Source organism: Loxodonta africana, chromosome 17 (genome assembly GCF_030014295.1).
Source record: "Loxodonta africana isolate mLoxAfr1 chromosome 17, mLoxAfr1.hap2, whole genome shotgun sequence".
Classification (NCBI taxonomy): Eukaryota; Metazoa; Chordata; class Mammalia; order Proboscidea; family Elephantidae; genus Loxodonta; species Loxodonta africana.
The window spans coordinates 11,146,975-11,170,048 of record NC_087358.1 but is presented as its reverse complement, the minus strand read 5'-3'; the positions used below and the strand labels follow the sequence as shown (position 1 = coordinate 11,170,048).

General features: G+C 40.5%; 1 protein-coding gene across 1 annotated transcript in view; it reads right to left on the bottom strand.

Annotated features, from left to right (window-relative positions):
• Positions 1–506: 506 nt before the first annotated feature.
• DCT (dopachrome tautomerase) overlaps positions 507–23,074 on the bottom strand; it is a 40,382-nt gene continuing 17,814 nt past the window's right edge. The window contains exons 7-8 of the mRNA XM_064269985.1: positions 3,952–4,153; positions 507–1,508 (exon numbers count right to left, since the gene is read on the bottom strand). Coding sequence (XP_064126055.1) covers positions 1,336–1,508; positions 3,952–4,153 — 375 coding nt within the window. The 3' untranslated portion in view covers positions 507–1,335. The remainder of the gene's footprint in view (positions 1,509–3,951; positions 4,154–23,074) is intronic.

Here is a 23,074-nt window from a genome sequence, read left to right as displayed (position 1 = left end):
GTGACTGTCAGTACAGTGCAGTGTTAACAGATCTAAAGTCAACTCTTAAAAACAGGAGCCCTGGTGGTACAGTGGTTAAGAGCTTGGCTGCTAACCAAAAGGTTAGTAGTTCAAATCCACCAGCTGCTCTTTGGAATCTGTACAAGCCAAATGTATTATATGTGAATCACTTTTCAACTGAGGCTACCTCATTAAGGAATTGGTTCTGGATCAATCCACTGACCCCTCAGAGTAATGAGACTGTCATCAAATCGTCTCGCATTCAGGATGATGCCTCAACACTCTCCTCTAGTCAGTCTTTCCTGGAAAAGTGATTCTGACAGATCCCTGGGTGGTGCAGATGGTTTGCGCTTGACTACTAACCTAAAGGTTTGGTGGTTTGAACCCACCCAGTGGTGCCTCGGAAGAAAGGACCAGCCATCTGCTTCTGTAAAGATTACAGACTAAAACCCTGTAGAGCAATTCTACTCTATAACACATGAGGTCATCACTCGACACAACAGGCTTGATTTTCTTCTTCTTCTTCTTTTTTTTTTTTTTGTATACTTGTTAATAGATTCAAAATAGTATATTCATGAACTAGAAAACTTTACAATTTTATTCCCTCATCCATTTATTTGTTACTATAGGACCAATGTTTCTCCAGCTATTGACTCTCATAATAGGTCTACTATTAAAAACTGCAGACTTTAAACAAATTCTGTAAAGTCTAGTTGACAGAAGAGAACTGAATTGATTACTCATTCATTCAATCCTCACCCTCTTACCATAAGCCTCCTTGGATCATCCAGACCATTTTAAAGGCTGGAGAGAAAAAGAGAAAATAAAAAAAGGAAGCCCTGGTCAGATGATCGGGGAGGACACCTAGAAGCATATATGTTTAAAGCTAAAAGGGATCTTAGAGGTTCATCTAGAGCCTGCCACCCCCACACTCACCCTTCTGCAGGTAAAAACACCTAGGCTAGGAGAGACTGAACCATGATCCTCCCCAGGTCTTAAATTGCTCTGATCTGCAAAATTAAATGAATTCACTGTATCAGCTTCATGGTGCTCTCGGGAAACAGAGAGGCTTAATCAATATGGGGAATTACTATCAGATACCACAAATTGTCAGCTCTGCTTTTATTTGATGATAGAAATAGCCCCAAACACTCCAGCTTGAGTTTGGTAAACTAAGAACCTATTGCTAAGCAGCTTCTATACTTGGGATCATCGCCACAATAGGAGGATGTACACCAGAGACCGTCAAGGAGGAACAGTGAGGACTGGTTTGCTCATTATCAGGGTCAGAACTATGACCTGATTATCTCCTCTTTAGGGTAAGCCGTGAGCACCCTAGGCTTCTTCCATATATCTCTTGTGGCTTAAGTGTGTCTCCATTAGGGGTGTGTATCCTTTTTGAAGTCTTCTATATTGAAGAAACACCAGCAGCACAAAAAGACCAGCCAAGGCCACCAGCACTCCTATAACCACCATGAGGATTGTAGTCCAACCCGGAGTTTCTCTGACTGAAATTAAAGCAGAAGAGAAGAGTCTACAATGAGGATTTTCATCAGCTGAATGCTCTTTGAAAAGGAAAGAATAAACCAATTTGCCTTCCACATGCATTTTTGTTGATAAAGCGTAACTACTCTTGCTAGAATAAAATTTATCTTCTCCTCCCTCACCAACTATTTATCATATCCATAATTGTTTTCCTTGAGGAGGCTGGAACTGGCATTCCATTATTTAAATACATTACAGCATTTAAATTTTTTTTGTACAATACTGAATGAAGAATAAATCCTCCAAGGAAGTATATAACTACTTTTCTGAGTTAGAAACACATTTGTAGAAGTGCATGCTAAAATGGTATCTGGGGAACTGCAAAATGTGCAAACCTGAGTTGGAGAAATTCTGCTATTGTCTCTACCTATTTATAGGGTAGAAATGTGTGAGAGAGATGAGACTGGCTATGATGACAGGAGTAGATGACATTTGTACCCATTTAAATAGTTGTGAATAAAATCTGAATCGTCCACAAGATAAATCTAATCCTCTACCCAAATATATTTTAGAAGCATTTGCGCTCCTTGGAAACTCTATGGGGCAGTTCTACTCTGTCCTATAGGGTTGCTATGAGTCGGAATCAACTCGACGGCACTGGGTTTTTTGGTTTGGTGACAAAATTAATGGATTTCTTTTTTAGCCTATTTATTTCTTTAAAAATTACCTTTTCTTAAGCCAGAAGAACTGGGTTTTTGTTTTTTTTTTTTTTTTTATGTATCAGCACTTATCTAAGTGTAAGGCCTTCCTTTTACTCCTTTCCTCCCAATCCCACTAAGAACACTGACCCATCCTGATGGGGTCCACCAACGGATTTTAATTTGTCTTCTCTTGCTACAATATAGCAGCACACTGTTGCTAGTCTCATCTTCTTAAAGCACAAGGTTTTATTCTATTATTTCTTTACTCGGGAACCAAGAATGGTTGACTTTTGTTACTGTCCAATAATAGGAAAATTAGAAAAGGTGTGTGTCAGGGTTGTATCCTTTCACCATACTTATTCAACCTGTATGCTGAGCAAATAATCCAAGAAGCTGCACTATGTGAAAAAGAACAAAGCATCAGGATTGGAGGAAGACTGCTTAACACCTGAGATATGCAGATGACACAAGTTTGCTTGCTGTTGTTATACCTGAGCCCATTGTTGCAGCCACTGTGTCAATCCATCTCATGGAGGGCTTTCCTCTTTTTCGCTGATGTCTACTTTACTAACGATGATATCCTTCTCCAGGGACTGATCCCTCCTGAAAACATGCCCAAAGTATGTGAGATGAAGTCTTGCCATCCTCGCTTCCAAGGAGCATTCTGGCTGTACTTCTTCCAAGACAGGTTTGTTTCGTCTTCTGGGAGTCGGTGGTATATTCAATATTCTTCACCAACACCATAATTCAAAGGCATCAGTTGTTCTTTGGTCTTCCTTATTCATCGTCCAGCTTTCGCATGTAATGAGTCAACTGGAAACACCATGGCTTGGGTCAGGCGCACCTTAGTCCTTAAAGTGACATCTTTGCTTTTTAACACTTTAAAGAGCTCTTTTGCAACAGATTCACCCAATGCAATACGTTGTTGGATTTCTTGACTACTGCTTCCATTGGCATTGATTATGGATCCATGTAAAATAAAATCCTTGACAACTTCAATCTTTTCTCCGTTTATCATGAAGTTGCTTATTGGCCCAGTTGTAAGGATTTCTGTTTTCTTTATGGTGAGGTGTAATCCATACTGAAGGCTGTGTGGTCTTTGATCCTCATCAATAAGTTCTTCAAGTCCCCTTTACTTTCAGCCAGCAAGGTTATATCATCTGCATATGGCAGGTTGTTAATGAGTCTTCCTGCAATCCTGATGCTGCGTTCTTCTTCATATAGTCCAGGTTCTCGGATTATTTGCTCAGCACACAGGTTGAACAAGTATGGTGAAATATACAACCCTGACTGATGCACACCTTTCCTAATTTTATAGAATTGCTCTATCCAGTTCTTGATGATGTTTAATTGGTAGTTTAAAGGCTCGTTTTTGCTATGTACACATATTCCAGAAAATGGCCAATAAACTAAACTAGTACTGAATGATCAAATTAAAGGTCTTGGTTTATGTCTAAAAAGGAAAGGAAGGTGGGGGGAGGGAGAAAAGGAGAAGGGATGGAGAAAAGGAGAAAGGAGGGAAGGAGAGGGGGAAGAGAGAGAGGAAGGGAGAGAGGGAGGAAGGAATGAAGGAAAGGAGGGAAGGAGAGAAGGAGGTAGGGAAGGAGGAAGGGAGGGAGAGGAGGCAGGCAGAGAAGAAAGGAAGGAAGAAAGGAGGGGGGAGAGAAGAGGGAGGGAGGGGGGAGGAAGGACGAAAAGAAAAAAGAACGAAAGAGCTCCTTTAAAACATAAATGAATCACCCTATTTAAAAGATGCATTAGTTACCTGTCAGGTCAATGGCGTAGCTGTAGCCAAGTTGGTCTGCAGTTAGAAAGAGTTCCTCATTAGTTACTGGAGGGAAGAAAGGCACCATGTTATACATCCGATTGTGGCCAATGGGTGCCAGCTCCTGAGGCCAGGCATCAATAGGAGGCTTAAACCTTTTCATCCACTCATCAAAAATGGCGTCAGTAAAAGAATGAAGGACCTGCAAGACAGTTGAGCATAGTATGTAACGGTGATCAGTCTGCTCCAATCAGATTCCCAAGCTTTCTGGAAAACAGAACAGGATCCTTTCTGACATAAGGAACTTTGATCTATCCAATCTAAATTTAATGACACATCTACTGGTATTTGTAGTTAAGTTTTCAAGGATGTATGACATCTCTCTCCAAATAAGATTATAAAACATTTTGTCAAGTGAACAAATGAAAGTTCGCATAGTAGATTTAACGTTGGTATGGGCACCTTTGAGGCCTTCGACAAACACGTGTTAATTGAGAAATTTCAGAGAAAAGGCAAGCATGATGAGATATATATCCTAGTCAATATTTAGACTCTTTAGTTTTACAAGCAGAGGAAGAAGAAAGGTTTCGTTTACCAGCATCATAGTACCACAGGACAGTAAAAGGAAGAAAATCCCCAAAGTCGGTTTTCAAATTTTTCTCACCTTCCTATCTGCTCATTTTATAACCCTCTCACTCTGAGATCTTGGTGTTATGCCAGCAAAAGGGTGTCTGCAAATGTTGTAATGCATATAGAGCTCATTTTTATTTTCTCAAGGAAGTTGTTAAAGTCCTTTTCAAATACTGTAATTATTACATGTTTTAAATTACTAGCAGCAAAATTTCCAGGTTTATCACCCTGATTTCGCAGCAGGATGTACAGCTCAGTTCAGCTCAACCTTCATGCCTAGCAGTTGAGTTCTTCTTTCACTCCCTAGACCGGAAGCTCAGGAGCTCAGGGACAGTGTCTGCTTTTCTTGGCCTGTCACTTGGAGAAGGGGGACATCTTTCAAGAAATACTCATTAAACATATTCATTCATTCATTCACCACTACACCTTGTACACACCCCAATTATACCATCGAGTCGACTCTGACTCATGGTGACTCAGGTGGGTCAGAGCAGAACCATGTGCTCCGTAGGGTTTTCAGTGGCTGATTTCTCAGAAGTAGATTCACCGGGTCTTTCTTCCAAAGTGCCCTGGGTGGACTCGAACCTCCAACCTTTCTGTTCACAGCCTCGTGTGTTGATCATTTTCACCACCCAGAAGCGCCACTTCCCCTCACAGACCTTAATTCCTTAAGGTCAGAGATAAGACCTTTCACCTTTGAAGTCTCAGGCTTAGCATAGCATCTGGATGGAGTCAATGGTTAATAGGTACTTGTTGGTTGACGACACAGTGTTATGCAAAGTAGTTTTATTAGTATAAACAGTTTACCCTCGTTCAGTTGCTTTCCCATATATTCCTTGCCATTTGATAATGCTCCATAACTCCTAATGACACGGTAGAATGACTCAGGCTTTTTTGTACAATTCGACCTAAGGGACCCCTTTCTAACCGACGTTGTTTCTTTAGGCTCTGAGGCCGTTCCTTTTGTTTCCTGTCCTCTAAGTCTTTCATGGGCCAGCTCAAATGCTCCCTGTCCAGAGCGATCTTCCCCAATTTCACACAGTCTGGATACTTTGTTCTTTGCACTTCTCAGCGCCTTTAATTGTACTGCCTTTCTGGCTTGTATTCCCGTTGTTTATTTTTGTAGATCGTATTTTTCAGCTCTTACTGGAGGTGCCTTTCCCCCTTATTTATGCTTATTACCCCCTGTTCAGACAACAGTGAGAGCTTTCTACCTGTATTGTCTCACATAGCTAGATTTGAAATAGAAAAGGATATCAAGTAATTTACTAATGGTTTTTTTCCCCCCGCATGGATTTTTTTTTTTTTTTAAGTTCATGGCAGAAACAATCATCTTGAAAACCAAAACATTAAATTATATGACCTGGGCTTTGGAGTCATAAAAGATTTTTGAACTCTTAAATGTTGGTTTTGAGTAACAACGGTTATGTCCTGAAGGAAAGAAAGGCAGAGAATTTATTATATAAACTCATGATGATGTAAGTAACTAGTATTTCCCACAAGCAGAGAGCAGAAAAAGTCATCTCCGAGGAAAGGGTCAGTCCTGGAAAAGAAGGCAAACGTCTGAGCTCTTAGCATTCCTCCTGCCTCTATACCAGCACACTGGAGCACAATTATTAATAACAGCCTCGGGACCAACTACAGAGAGCCCAAACGGGCAGCTCCTTGAGCCCTCGGAACTACAGATAAGGCTGGAAGGTTCCCAGAGAAGAGGGAAATTGTGCTTCATCCTCCACGTTTAGCTAGGGAGCCTGCCAGCCACAGAGAAGACTTATCTCCAGCATGGTGCCCAAACAATAAGAGATGGAATGTTTGAGGGTAGCCAGCACTGTTGGTTTCTTACCCAATATCCATTCTCCCCTTTCCCCCCAGTAACTTCCTTGTATTTTGGTGAAGTAAAATGCCAACCTATCCGTGAGATTTAAGTGGAAGTCATTGGATGAGACTTCTAGGAAAACTCTTTCAAGGGGGTTGTTTCAGCTGAAAAGTATCCCTATTTCCATTTCCCATTTCTCCTTGCTGCTCTCTATCACCTGGGTGTGATGGCTGGAGCTACAATAGCTATCCTACAGCCAAAAGAAAGAAAGCCATTCATCAAGAATGACAGAGCAGAAGGACAGAAGGTGTCTACAATGACTATGAAGATGTCACACTTGCCTCGGAACGCCTGCCACTGGAGTTCTTTTCCTTAAGAGAAAAATTAACTTGTTTTTTGATTGGGATTCTGTAATTTGGGTTTTCTGCTCTAAGCTGCTGAACCAAATCTTAAATGATATACAGAAAAAGGTGTCTAGGGGTGTGACAGACTGGATTTTTCAAAAATGGCCACACAATACTCCTTGACCCACACGCTCTTCTAGGTTCTTTCCACCATCTTTTCAAGCATTGGGGTCAAATAGATTTCCCCTTGAAACTCGATGAGCTTGTGACTCTCTCATAATAGATAAAATTCAAGAGAAGTGACATGCTATGACTTTTAAGGCTGGGTCATAACACGCATTGCAGTTCCCACCTTGTACCTAAGCCCTTATGTAAGCAGTCTAACTGACTGAGGCCACCATGCTGTGAGGAAGTCCAAATCCAGCAGAGAGAAACCACGTGGAGAAGCTCTGAGGTTTCATGAAGAGACCCAGAGCCAGAACTGCTCAGGCAAGCCCTTCCTGAATTCCTGACCCACAGAAACTGTGAGAGATGATCAAAACTTGTTGTTTTAAGCCACTAAGTTTTGGAGTGGTTTGTTATGCAGCAATAGATAAGCAGAACAAAGGGAAAATGTCTGAGACCAGTCTCACAGGCACATGCTGACTCTAGCAGGTATAGGAAAGTAGTTCCCTGGTCTCTAAGGAGAGGACAGAAGTACTGAGGTTTGAGAAAACAGAGACACAGCCCATGGACCTAAGGACTGGAGATCATAAAAGGACTCTGTAAATCAACAGTGGACACCAGTACATGGCAATTGGGAAAATAAGAGAAGATAATATCTGTAAAGCACCTAGCACGGTGCCTCTCATGTAGGAAATATTAAATGCTTGCTATCATTATTATTACTTGGAAACCCTGGTGGCGCAGTGGTTAAGAGCTACGTCTGTTAAGCAAAAGATCAGCAGTTTGAATCCACCAGGCATTTCTTGGAAACTCTATGGGGCAGTTTTACTCTGTCCTATAGGGTCACTATGAGTCAGATTCGACTCAATGGCAATGAGTTTTGGGTTTATAGGGTCGCTATGAGTCAGAATCGTTTGGACAGTAACAGGTTGGTTTTTTTTTTTAATCATTATTACTATATCATCAGTATTAGTATTATTTTAACTTGGAACAGGACTTACGGAAGAAGAATGAAAAAGAATGTGTATTTTGCTGGTTTATTGGGTCTGCTGTTGTTGTTGCTGTGTGTTGTTGAGTCAATTCCAACTTATAGTGACCCTGTGTGACAGAGTGGAATTGCACCCATAGGGTTTCCTAGACCATAATCATTACAGGAGCAGATTGCCAGGTCTTTTCTCCTAAGGAGGCACTGGTGGGTTTGAACTCCCAACCTTTCAGTTAGCAACTGAGCACTTAACCATTGTGACACCAAGTCTCCTCTGGAGTCTGATCCAAACCAAATCTGTTTGCTTCGAGTTAATTCTGACTCATAGCAACACTATAGGACAGAGTAGAACTTCCCCATAAGGTTTCCAAGGATGTACTCTTTACTGGAGCAGATCACCAGGTCTTTTCTCCCACAGAGCCACTGAGTGGGTTTGAACCACCAACCTTTTGGTTATCAGCCGAGGGCTTAACCATTGAACCACCAGTGCTCCAGTGGAGTCTTCTAGTACCCTGAAATTACATACCCCATATCTACAGCCAATGTGGAGCTAGGCACTTAGGACAGTAAATGGCACACAATCAGCACTTAATACATATATTAATTAGCATTTCTTAGTGCTTGCTCTGTTCTAAACAATTTACCCATAATGACATATTAGACCCTTGAAACAAGCTGATTTGGTAGACACGATTATTATCCTGTTTTGTATACGAGAATATAAGGCACAGTAGGGTTAAGTGAATTGCTCAAGATCACATAGCTGGTAAGTAGCGGAGCGTGAATTTGAACCCAGGCTGTCTGGTTCTAGAGTAGAAACTCTTAATCAACATATTCTCCTGCCTCTACACTGCTGTGCTGTAATGTGACTATTAATAACAACCCCAAGTGCCAACTGGAGAAAGAAAGACTGGTTCTGAAGCTATGTCTCCAAATTTTAAAAATGGGGAAAAAATATAGAACTTAGGATCCGTGTGTCCTAAACCAATCATGAAATTTTAGATATTGTCTGAGTTCAAGTCAGAGACGAAATTGTGATTGGAAAAAAGAGACAAGAGATTCTCAGGACACAAGGAAAACCCAGATTCAGTACTGCAAAAGGCAAATGACTTTTTTAAAAAACACAAATCTATCCAGTACAAAGTGCAAATAATTTAAGATGGAGCCAGACTCTAAAGCAGTTGGAGAGAGAAGAGAAAGGGGAAAAACAATAAGGAGAGATTATAGGTTTCAGAAGGCTATAGAACATCGCACAATAAATACTTGAGTAGGAACTATATACAGAGCACCTAATTTATGGAAGGTAGTAAAAAAAAAAAAAAGCTGATATGTAACCAGAAGATGCAAAGAATGCAACAAACAAAATGCTATAAGTAATAATGTATCCACAGGCTAGAAAGGGAGGTAAGGGCTTCAGTAGAACAGGTTGTTGTCAAGTGCCCTCCAGCGCCCCCAGGGCTCCTGGTCTTAACTTCTAAACCGAACTCAGTGCCATCGAGTCGATTACCTACTCATAGGGACCCTATAGGACAGAGTAGAACTGCCCCATAGAGTTTCCAAGGAGTGCCTGGTGGATTCAAACTGCCCATCTTTTGGTTAGCAGCCGTTGCTCTTAACCACTACACCAGCAGGGTTTCCGGTCTTAACTTAGTTGACTGCAAATTCAGATTGCTGACACACCAGTGGAATGGGAAGAGTATCTGAGCGTAGAGAAAGAAAGCCACAGGAACCTAAGACTGGCTACACAGACGGATGCACATTACCGAAGACCAATGTCCTATGGCTTTCTCCACTTGAGTTGACGCGTTGCTCTCCAGAAGATAGCATTCATAATCAGAGTGAATCTTACTGTGGTAACATAATAATGATTCAGTCCTCAGAATCAGAACTAAGTGAGAATTCAGATGTGATTGAAGTCACATGACAGCCAAAATTCCATATGGAAAATTCCAATTTAAAACTTAGGGTTTAAAAAAGAAAAAGCACTCAAGGTAGAAAGCATAAACTTAGGTCAGAATTTCCAAATGAGAGAATTCCTAATGGTAATTTCTAAAAAACTATATTTAATCATGCTCGTTATTTTGTGACTTGCATTTATTCTCGCCTTTTTTTGTTGTTGTTGTTTTTGTTCTACCAAGAATTTGAAGCAGCATATGATCAAGATGTTGTTTTCACATATCCTTAAATAAGCTGTGTCTAGTAATGCCTAGTAGACATGAGGAGCCCTGGTGGAGCAGTGGTTAAAGCAATCGACTGCTAACTGAAAGGTCGGTGGTTTGAAACCACCAGCTGATCTGTGAGAGAAAGATGTGGCAGTCTGCTTTGGCAGAGATTTATAGCCTTGGAAACCCTATGGGGTCGCTATGAGCCAGAGCTGGCTTGATGACAGTGGGTTTTAGTAGACAAGAAATAGTTAAAACAAGCTTCTACTTAATTGGCTAACCCCACCACCAGGAAGGTAGGTACTCCATATCCCAGTGTTGTCAAGTAGATTTCGACTCATAGTTACCCTACAGGACAGAGTAGAACTGGCCCATAGGGTTTCACAACCATTACATAAAGGTTACACAAGGCTGTAATCTTTACGAAAGCAGACTGCCACATCTTTCTTCCAGGAGGAGCTGATGGATTTGAACAGTTGATGTTTTCGTTAGTGCCCCATGTTGATGTTAGGTGTTGTCAAGTAGGTTCCGATTCATAGCGCCCTGTGTACAACAGAACAAAAAGCTGCCCAGTACTGTGCCATCCTCACAATTGTTGGTATGTTTGAGCCCACGGTAGCAGCCACTGTGTCAATCAATCCATCTCCTTGAAGTTCTTCCTCTTTTCCTCTGACCCTCTACCAAGCATGATGTCCTTCTGCAGGGACTGGTCCCTCCTGATAACATGTCCAAAGTATGTGAGACAAAGTCTCGCCATCCTCGCTTCCAAGGAGCATTCTTGCTGTACTTCATCCAAGACAAATTTGTTCGTTCTTCTGGCAGTCCATGGTACATTCAATATTCTTTACCAACTCTATAATTCAAATGCATCAATTCTTCCTCTCTCTTCCTTATTCATTGTCCAGTTTTTGCATGTATACGAGACAATAGAAAATGCCATGGCTTGGGTCAGGCACATCTTGGTCCTCAAAGTGACATCTTTGCTTCTGAACGCTTTAAAGGGGTCTTTTGCAGCAGAATTGTCCAACATAATATGTCATTTGATTTCTTAACTACTGTTTCCATGGGCCTTGATGGTGGATCCAAGTAAAATGAAATCTTTGGCAACTTCAGTCTTTTCTCCATTCATCATAATGTTGCTTATTGGTCCAGTTGTGAAGATTTTTGTTTTATTTTTGTTGAGGTATAATTCATACTGAAGGCTGTAGTCTTCATCAGTAAGTTCTTCAAGTCCTCTTTGCTTTCAGCAAGCAAGGTTGTGTCATCTGCATAACGCAGGTTGTTCATGAGTCTTCCTCCAATGCTGATGCCCCATTCTTCTTCATATGGTCCAGATTCTCAGATTATTTTTTTTCTCAGATTATTGGCTTAACATACAGATTGAATAAGTATGGCAAAAGAACGGAACCCTGACACACACCTTTCCTGAATTTAAACCATGCAGTATCCCCTTGTGTTCCAAAGATTGCCTCTTGGTCTATGTACAGGTTCCTCATGGGCACAATTAAGTGTTCTTATCCATAATTTGTTATGATCCATACAGCCAAATGCCTTTGCATAGTCAATAAAATACAGGTTTTCTCCTTCTGGTGTTCTCTGTTTTCAGCCAAAATCCATTCGACATCAGCAATGATATCGGTCATTCCATGTCCTCTTCTGAATTCAGCTTGAATTTCTGGCTGTTCCCTGTTGATGTACTGCTGCAACAGCTTTTGAATTATCTTCAGCAAAATTTCATTTGCATGTGACATTAATGATATTGATCCATAATTTCTGTATTCTATTTGAACATCTTTCTTTAGAATGAGAACAAATTTGGATCTCTTCGAGTTGGTTGGCCAGATAGCCGTCTTCCAAATTTCTTGGCATAGACTAGTGAATGTTTCCAGTGTTTGCTAAATCATCTCAAGTGGTATTCCATCAATTCCTGGAGCCTTGTTTTTTACTAATGCCTTCAATGCAGCTTGGAATTCTTCCTTCAATACTATTGGTTCATGATCATATACTACCTCCTGAAATGGTTGAATGTTGACCAATTCTTTTTGGTAGAGTGACTCTGTGTATTCCTTCCATCTTCTTTTGGTGCTTCCTATGTCATTCAATACTTTGACCATATCCCTTGCATTGAGTTGATTCCAACTCATAGCGACCCTACCCGATAACTCCAGGCTTGATTTTTTTCTTCAGTTCTTTCAGCTTGAGAAATGCCGAGGGTGTTCTCCCCTTTTGGTTTTCTAACTCCAGGTGTTTGCACATTTCATTGTAATCCTTTACTTTGTCTTCTTAAGCTGCCCTTTGAAATCTCCTGTTCAGCTTTTTTACATCATCATTTCTTCCATTTGCTTTCACTACTCTATATTCAAGAGCAAGTTTCAGAGTCTCTTCTGACAACCATTTTGGTCTTTTCTTTCTTTCCTGTCTTTTTAATGACCTCTTGCTTTCTTCACATATGATGTCTCTGATGCCATTCCACAACCCATCTGGTCTTTGGTCATTAGTGTTTAATGTGTCAAATCTATTCTTGAGATGGTCTCTAAATTAAGTTGGGATATACTCAAGGTCTTACTCTGGCTCTTGTGGATTTGTTCTAATTTTCTTCAGCTTCAACTTGAACTTGCATATGAGCAATGATAGCCTGTTCCACAGTCAGCCCCTGGCCTTGTTCTGACTGATGATATTGAGCTTCTCCATTGTCTCTCTCCACAAATGTAGTTAATTTGATTCCTGTGTATTATATCCAGCAAGGTCCACATGTATAGTTGCCATATATGTTGTTGAAAAAGGTATTTGCAACATTGGTCTTGCAAAATTCTATCATTCATTCTCCGACATCATTTCTGTTACCAAGGCCATGTTTTTCAACTACCAATTCTTCTTGTTTGTTTCCAGCTTTAGCATTCCAATCACTGGTAATTATCAATGCATCTTAATTGCATGTTTGGTCAATTTCAGCTACAGAAGTTGGTAAGAAATCTTCAATTCATCTTTGGCATTGGTTGGTGTGTAAATTTTAATAATAGTCATATTAACTGGTCTCCCTTATAGGCATATAGATATTATCCTACCACTGACAGCATTATACTTGAGGATAGATCTTGAAATGTCCTTTTTGACAATGACGCTGTTCTTCTCCAATCTGTCATTTCAGCGTAGTAGACCGTATGATTGTCTGATTTTAAATGGCCAATACCAGTCCATTTCAGCTCACTAATGCTTAGGATATCTATCTTAAGCATTCCATCTCAAGTCTGAAAACTTCCAATTTTCCTAGATTCGTACTTCATACATTCCAGGTTCCAATTATTAATGGATGTCTACAGCTATTTCTTCTTATTTTGAGTTGTGCCACATCAGCAAATGAAGGTCCCTAAAGTTTTACTCCATGTACATCATTAAGGTCGATTCTACTCTGGAGAGGCCTTCCAACCTGAGGGGCTCATCTTCCAGCACTCTATCAGGCAATGTTTGCTGCTATTCCTAAGGTTTTCACTGGCCAATTTTTTTAGAAGTAGATCAGCAGGTCCTGCTTCCTAGTCAGTCTAGAAGCTCCACTGAAACCCGTCCACCATGGGTGACCCTGCTGGTATTTAAACACTGGTGACATAGCTTCACAGCAACACGCAAGCCACCACAGAATGACAAACCGACAGATGAGTGGTAGGGGCACTCCATAGAAAGCACATTTTAGTGAGACAAGAAACAATTGTACATGAAAGGATATTGAGCAATAATAGAGTCTTCTAGGCAATGCTTCAGAGTCCCGGGGTGATGCGAACAGTCAACATGCTTGGCAGTTTGAGTCCACGCAAGGCACCTCGGAAGAAAGGCCTGGAGCTCTGCTTCTGAAAAACTTGCCATTAAAACCCTATGGAGCAGTTACTCTCTAACACAGGTGGGACCCCCATGTGTCGGAGCTGACACGACAGCAACTGGTTAGGCGGCGCTCAGTCTACATGGTACATTTTTCCCATTTTCCTAAGACTCTCTCTCCCTATCCTTCCCTTTCTACCCACTTAGCACACCCTGAGAAGAGCAGAATAGAAGGTATTTTTCAGGCATAGATTTCTGCAATAGTAGAAGTGTGAAATAGCAGTAATATTAAAAGCATTAGAAATGCAGTCGCTAGACTCCTGAGGAGGAAAGTTTATACTTCAAAGATTAAACTTGGAACAAGCGCAGACAGAGGGCCCACAAGAAGGTTCTGCTATTAGTATGTCAGCTTCAAAAAAAGAAAGTACCCAGTTTAGCATACATCATAAGCAGGCAATACAGGCTGAACAGAGAGAACCAGGGTCATATGAAAAGAGATTCTAGACAGGCGCGGAGATACTCCCAGGCCATTCTCAGCTAAGGAGACACCAGAGCACTGGGAGAGAGGAGCCCAGATCAACGCACGGGGCGGAGATACTCCCAGGCCATTCCCAGCTAAGGAGACACCAGAGCACTAGGAGAGAGGAGCCCAGATCAACGCTAGGACCATCTACAATGTGTGTGTAAGCTGTAGCTTACTGTCATACTGAGTTTCTTCAATAAAGAAGTGTCTACAATTCAGCTCTTAGTGTTTAGTTCTTCTCAATGGAGTACCTATTTATCCTTATAAAGTCTAGAGAGAAAAAGAACACTTTCAGTGCCCTTTAGCATCTGCCAAGTTAAAAAACCAAACCATCCCCCAGAGTGAGTTAGAACCAACTGCCTTCCAGCTGACTCTGACTCGTGGCGACCCCATGTGTGCCAGAGGAGAACAGCGCCCAGGGGGTTTTCAGTGACTGATTTCTTGAAAGGAGACGGCCAGGCCTTTCTTGTGAGGACCCTTAGGGTGGGCTTGAACCTCCAACCTTTCGGTTAGCAGCTAAGCACGTTACCATTTGCACTACCCAGGAAATCTTCCAGACCGAGTGAGCCCACAGGAGGCCCTGCCCAAGCAGGCAGTAAGCCGCCCTCTGGTACCTCAGCTCTTACAAAACTCATCAAGACGTTAGGCTGCTCAGGAGCTACTGCTTGTACATTTTGGTTATTTAAAAATTACGTTTTATATAAATCAATGTGGCATTTTAAAAACAGGAGTATGTACTCATGATAAAACAAATGCCCCTTTTAAAAAATGAAGCAAAAATTTGCAAACTTGCCTTCAATTAGTGTTCATTCCTATTAACATGATCTAACAGGACCAAATTTCCTCAATTATAATGACAGCAATTGTAAGGAGATTAAATTAAGAATTTTCTTGAACTTAGAAAAAAAAAGGAAAATACTCGTAGCTGGAACATTTGGCATGGGAAAATGTTTGAGTAGGAAACCTTTCTTAAAATTTCTGCTCAGCCATTTACTGGTTGGTATGAATTTGGACACGTTTCTTAGCCTCTCTGAACTTTATTTTCCGCATCTTTAAAAGGGAGATAATAGTTTACCATTACAGTCGTTTGAAGTTAAAAGATCATGTGTGTTTGCATAATAACCAGCATAGAGGCTGGCATAATGGGTGCCCAACATTCTACTAAGAAAAATTACCGAGCACCTACTAAGTGCCAGACACTATTCTAGACGTTAAAATGATGACAACAATTATCCTAGATTCTAATAAGCTAGTGAAGCCTACAAAACACATTTTTACATGAGCAGATTATCGTGCTTTCAAGAAAAATAATATCTCTAAAGAGAGTATAGTACTCTGTTACACAGACAGCAGGTCACTTTCACTAATTCTGACTCTTTTGAACTTTTCATTTTTTTTTAATTCTTCCTGAAGTCATAATCTTACATAAACAGACAGATCACAGAAAAGGGAATGCAAATAGATCTTAAATATATGAAAAGACACTGGACCTCACTCCTAAGAAGAGAAATGCAAAGTTAATTTCACTGAAATACCATTCTCGCTACCGAGTTAGCGAAGACGATAGTGCGATGACATACTGTGTTAACGCGGTAGGTGAGTGGCTTGCTGCTTGACGTACACGTGAGAGGTGGGTGAATTGGTTCAGACTCATGGAGTGCAGTGTGGCAGTATCTACCAAAATTGCAAATATATTTATTTACCCTTTGACCCAGTGATTCTATTTTCTCTACTAACCCTACATGCTCAAGGTTATTTATTGCAGCACCGTTTGTAAAGAGAAAGGTTGTTGTTGTTGTGACCCACTGAGTTGTTGCTGACTCACAGTGACCTCAGGTGACAGAGTAGGACTGCTCCACAGGGCTTCCTTGGCTGTAATCTTTACAGAAGCAGATCTCCAGGTCTTTCTCCTGAATAGCAGCTATGTGGGTTTGAACCCACAACCTTCCAGTTAGCAACAGAGAGCTAACCATTGCACTGCCAGGACTCCTTAGGATCACCTAAATGCCCATACAATGGGATACCATATAGCCATAAAAAAAGGAATGAAGAAGCTTTTTATGAACTGACATGGGATGATTTAGAATAGTGACAAAAAGCAAGGGTATAAAGAGTCTATAAGATGCTACCATTTGGATAAAAAAAGTGGGGGAAATACACAGGCATATTTGCTAATATATTTGTAAAATATATCTGGAAGAATAGGGAAGAGAGGTCATGAGTGATGGAATATGGCAGTGATACAAGGACTTCTCTGTGACCATTTTGTACCTTTTATGTTTTAAACTTATTATATACGTTATCCACTTAAAATTTTTTAATTAAAATATTTAGGAACTATATAAAAAACCCAAAAACCAAACTTTTTCCCATCAAGTAAATTCTAACAGTGACCCTACAGGACAGAGTAGAACTGCCCCACAGTGTTTCCAAGGAGCAGCTGGTAGATTCAAACAGCTAACCTTTTGGTTAGCAGCCGAGCTCTTAGCTTCTGTGCCACCAACCTAAAAATTAAATAAATTAAGTAAAATGGGATATTATATGTGATGTGTGCATTATAATTGCAACTGTATAAAACATGTAAGAATAGGAAAGGAAATAAGCAGACCATTTGAGTTCATCTCAATTATAAGCATTTATTTTACTTTTTTTCCTAACATTTTCCATAATTAAAAATCATTAAAAAATAATCAAATCATTAAAAAAATAAAACATTGGTATTAAACAACATTATTTCAATTCTGAAAAATACTAGACTAATTATGATTTTTCTTATTTAAAAAATAAATAGATCCATTTTTAAGTGTTTTGCTCTTGGGGAGAAAAAAAGGGTTTTATACTTCTTTTTAAAAAACTAAACTCATACTAACTCAGAAGCATTTTATACCTGTTACTGTGATCTTTTAATTTTACTAATTTTATTGCAGCCTAGAAGAGTCAGACGGGTCTTACGGGATTAACTTAGTATAGTCCATTAGATCATTCATTGTTAGAAACTGATTTTTATAATGCATTAGCCCTCTCGTCTTGCTTCATATTCCTAAATTAATGGGCCTCGCTAATGCAACTGAATGTCATTATTAAGAAATACAAATGGTAAGAAGACTACTCGGATGTCTTACTCTCTTTACAATTTCTGCGTATAAGCTGAGCTGTTCAGTGAGCATTAACTACACAACCCATGAGCCCCCAGCCACCCGGGAACGGAACGAACTTAGAACTTGCCAAATGTACTTTCAAAAAAGCTAACATCCAAATATACTCTTTAGTATCTTTAGAAACTGGGAAGAAAATTACTACTCTCTAACACAGTTTCTTTCTTTCTTTCTTGGCAGTTAACTCAACTATTTGACTTTACAGTCTATTGGTTCTCCTTTTTTTCATTTCTGCATTATATCTAAATTTAATGTTGAAGACAGCACCGCTTAGCATTCCTGTGGCCTAATTTTTTTCTTTTAATCTTACTTTCCGTGATAAATGTGTGCATTTGCCTCAGTTACTTCAGGACTTACTAGAATTTCAGAGATTGGCTTAGGGAGGGTTTTTTCCTGTACTTTAATGGTGTGCCTTCCTTTTCTCATTCTTGTGATCACTTATAACTTTGTACCTCTCTTGTGTGAAGAGATTGCACAAAAATAATTTCCATAAATGTTGCGTGCAACATATTTGCATGCATTACGTTGAGATTTTACATTTCCAGAAGCTATAACTCCATTAGCTGAAATGCTTTAACCTGAACCTCAATATGTGGAAAACCATTTAGAGCTGAATTGACTTCAACATGAAACTCTTTGTAACTAGCCTAAAGTAAGTGTGAGTTCAGTAACCAGTGCCAAAAAAGTACCCCTTCTGTGCCTTCAAAGAAACACTATGGCTTTTTGCTTATTTATATGGACATGATAATACATTACCAAATAAAAACAAAATTTTAAATACCAAAAATACTTTAAAATAATGAAGACAAGGATGATCAAACATCTAGTATCTTTGAGCCACATGTAAGTCAAGTAATTTTTCATCCATAAAGTCATAATGGGGGCTTCCACTTAGAGCAGGAAAAGAAACACAACTGAAGAGATCTCCCTACTACAGAAAAGGGACTTGACCCTTTAGAGCAAAGGTGGACAGACTAAAGCCTGTGGGCCAGATTTGGCCTGCCACCAGTTTTTGTCAATAAAGTTTTACTGGAACACACCACACTCACTTGTTGCTGCGTTATCTACGGCTGCTTTTGTGCTACCATGGCAGAGTTGAGTAGTTGCAACAGATTTTGCACGCTAACCATTTTGTATGCAAATCCTCAAATATTTACTATCAGTTCTTTTACGGAAAAAAATTGCCCACCTCTGTGGCCTTAGCGGGCTTCCGCAAAAGAAGGACGGAAGGCTTAGCACTCCTGGAGATTTAGGATGCTAAACATCAAATTACTAGGCTCACCATTATTTCATTTTGCATAAGAGAAAAGTTTGGAGTACTATCCTCAGTTTATCAGAGAGCCCCCTTCTCCTTTCTGCTCATAATATTTTGGAATACTGAAGAAGTACTGAGAAATTTTTCCTTATGAATATTCATTGCATATAAAAATTATATAGTTGAAAATCCATGTTTTAATAGAAATATATTTAGAGGCATATAGTTTAGATAAACAGCTGCAGAGGTATATAGAAGAGATGGCAGGCACCAGAAACGGCTGGCGTAACCAGATGTCTGAGATGATAGTCAAAAGAATGATCTGAAATATCAAGTTAGAACCACTGACCAAGGCAGCAAAGGCGGCGTGGAGGCCTCACGGATAAACACCTACCTTGTATGAGGTTGGGAACAATAGTCCACGTTTCTGACAATCCCTTAATTTACTGATGCTACAAAAATAGAAAGAAGAAATAGCTTCCATCTCAGGATTTCTTGAGGTTCACTGAAACCGTGGCTTTATCTGTCCTGGAGTCCAGGAAGCGCCCTAGACCTGGAGCCTCCACCCTTTACGCCACCAGGCAAGCTTAGAGCCACTGGAAGCTACACTTGACCAGCTCTCTTTAAATCTTCTTTTTTTGGACTCTGGGTGGAGTAAAAATAATAAATCACCTTTGAAATACTCTGACCTCATTCTTGTCAGTAAATAGCTTGAGGGCACAGCACTCTGCTATGGAGAATAAGATAAGGAACTACAATTAAGGTTTGGAAATTCACACTTAATGCATAATTCTCTAATTCTTTCACACCTATTACCCTAAAACACTTTATTATTTTTATGATAACATCTGTATTATACTCAACAATTCCTAAAGCAGCTTCATATTGTCCTGATTCATTAAGAGTTGCCTTAATGAGCACAACACTTTTCGCAATGAGAGATCAGGTCACATGATCTGTGCTTTGCAGAATAGGAAAGAGAAGCTCCATATGGTGAAGTGATGTTCCCAAGATTCAGGGCGCACAAGTCAGGATTAAATAAAACTGATCTGACTTGTAACCTGGTGCTCTTTTTACTATGCAAGGATGCCCTGGTGGTCCAGTGGTTAAGAGCTCAGCTGCTAATCTAAAGTTCAGCTGTTTGCATCCGCCAGCTGTTCCTGGGAAACCCTATGGAGCAGTTCTACTCTGTCCTACAGGGTCGCTATGAGTCAGGACGCTAGGGGACAGATTCTGACTAGGAGTCGGAATCAACTCGAGGGCAACAGATTTGTTTGGTCTTTGGCTTACGTGGCCCACCAGGAGTCTGCGAAAAACAAGCTGCTATAAACTGAGGGTTTGGAAATGCACTGTGAAGATTAACATTAAGGCAAGAAAAATTCTAGAAAAAATATATATATAGTGTTTGTCTGCTAGAGTATAATCTAAACAGGATAATAATATAAACTCAAAATGCTGGCAAAGTAAAAATAAAAAAAGATCAGAGGTGAGATTTCTTCTTGTAGTTGCTCTGAAACCATTTATCCGAGACATACAACCCTGAAGACAGGTAGTGTTAAAATAATTTACGGTGAATGAAATGCCTGTAAAGCAGAAACTTTGTTGGGGTTTAGCAACTGAGACACAAACTTTTGTGGTCTAAAGCTTCTAAGCCAACTTTGGTGAGTTGTACTTGAGAAAGAAAAAAAGAAGCACTATCGGCTAGGCCTTGATGTTCTCTTATAGGACACAAATGATTTCATAGAACATCAACGTCAGACAAGGCCACTCTGTACTGTGATAGGTCAAGACAAAAAACAAGACAGCTTAGGAAATGTGTCTGAGCAGAGACAAAATCTGAACATTGCCAAGGCCATAAAATACCAGGCATCCCCTCTCTCAGCAAATATGAGCCACTGCTGCTTCTTTACCAATTATAGCACTAACCTCAAACTAGTGTGCTCTCCCTATAAATAAGAATTATTGAGATTCCCACTTCCTGTCAGTAGCCAATTCAAAGCAAAGGCCTGCTTCTTCAAACCCTCTTCAAAATCACCCAACACAAGTCAAAATCCTTCAAGTCTTTTCTAACATCTTCTCACTGAGACACTCCACAGCTCTCCACTCTCTGCCTGCAAAGAGTGATAAACCCACTTGTCCAACTACAGTGTGTTTCTGGTGGTCTTTGGCTGGAGGACATCTACCAGCTAAGGGCAGCTGGAATAATGTGGCCAGGACTTTCACTGCCCCAATTTTGTTTGAGTCAGGAAAGCCCCAGAGTGAGCATACTTTTAAATTTAATAAAGCTTGGAATGATAATATTTACTGTCCTGTTATTAAGTATTGGTCTGTTCTTCCTTTTACCTGAAAGTGAGACAGCAATCAGATTCAAATATATCAAGGGAGCTAATCACACTTTGAATTAAAGAACTATGTGGCTCCTCTATGGTGAATAGCAACTCTCTTTATTGGTTGTATTCCATCTCATGAAGCCATTTAACACATTAACACACTGCTGTTCAGTTGATTCCAACTCATAGCGACCCCCTAAGACAGAGTACAATTGCTCCACAGGGTTTCCAAGGAGCAGCTGGTGGATTCCAACTGCCAACCTTTTTTTTTTGGTTAGTGTCTTGGCTATCTAGAGCTGCTATGACAGAAATACCACAAGCGGATGGTTTTAACAAAGACATATTTATTTTCTCACAGTCTAGTGGGCTAGAAGTCCAAATTGAGGGCATTTGCTCCAGGGGAAGTCTTTCTCTCTCTGTCAGCTCTGGAGGAAGGTCCTTCTCATCAATCTTCCCCTGGTCTAGGAGCTTCTCAGCAGGAACCCCGTGCCCAAAGGAAGCACTGTACTGCCAGGACTGCTTTCTTGGTGGTATGAGGGCCCCCTGTCTCTTTGCTTGATTCTCTCTTTTGTATCTTAAAAGAGATTGGCTCAAAACACAATCCATTCTTGTAGATTGAGTCCTGCCTCATTAACATCACTGCCGCCTATCCTACCTCATTAACATCATAGAGGTAGGATTTACATCACAGAGGAAAATCACATCAGATGACAAAATGGTGGACAATCACACAATACTGGGAATCATGGCCTAGCCAAATTGATACACATATTTTTGGGGGACACAGTTCAATCCATGACAGTTAGCAAATGGAGCTCTTAACCACTGTGCAACCAGGGCTCCACATTAGGTGACATCGAATCAGAGTTTTTGTATTAATGTTATTGTCAAAGGCATTTGTTGTTTTTGACTGTCCAGCACCCTTTCCCCAGTCTCCTTCCGTCTTTGGTTAACAAAACCTTTCTCTCCCAAAGGCGACTCACTGACAGTGGTTCGTAAGGGGTTTACACACTTCTCCTGAGAAGAGAAGTGAACATATGTCCATGGTCTGAGCAATCAGAATGCCCATTCCTCTCAATTCTATAATTTACAATCAAGTTTTGTTCTGGTTTTTCCTTCTGAGACAGCAATTAGATTCAAATATACCACAGGAGTTCCCTTGACAGGTTCAGGGAAGGCCAGGAACAAGCCTAGTCAATCCTGAGCTTTTCTGCTGCTGCTCTCAGGATACCTGACTTCTTTCTGCTGTGTGTGCTAGACTAAACCAAAACCAAACCTGTTGCCGTCGAGTCAATTCTAACTCATAGCGACCCTATAGGACAGAGCAGAACTGCCCCAAGAATTTCCAAGGAGTAGCTGGAAGATTTGAACTGCCGACCTTTTGGTTAGCATCCGTAGCTCTTAACCACTGCACCACCAGGGTTTCCTGTGCTAAGCTGGTAGCAGGCAAAATCTGTGGCTGTGAGGGGTCATCTTCTCTACCACATGAAGAGAGAAACCAAAACCAATCCCATTACTGTCATTGATTCCAACCCTTAGAAGCCCCAGATTGAGCTCTGCCTAAAGCCAGAAGCCGCCCTGAAGTCCCCAGTTACAGAAGTCAATAAATTAATTTTTTTTACCCTATTGTAGTTTGAGTCCAATCTCTGTTCATTTGCAAATGAAAGAGACACTACCAACACACCTTCCTGTTTGCAAACCCACCCAAGCCAATTTGTCCATTCAGCAATGCCAGGTTCTTTTAGTAAAAAATATCAGTAGCCACCTGAAACTGGAGTTGGATGATTGTCTTACGGGAGCCCTGGTGGCACAGTGGTTAAGAGCTCGGCTGCTAACCACAAGGTTGGCAGTTCAAATCCACCAGTCACTCCTTGGAAACCCTGTGGGGCAGCTCTACTCCATCCTATAAGGTCACTATGAGTCGGGATCAACTTGGCCGCAAGGTGTT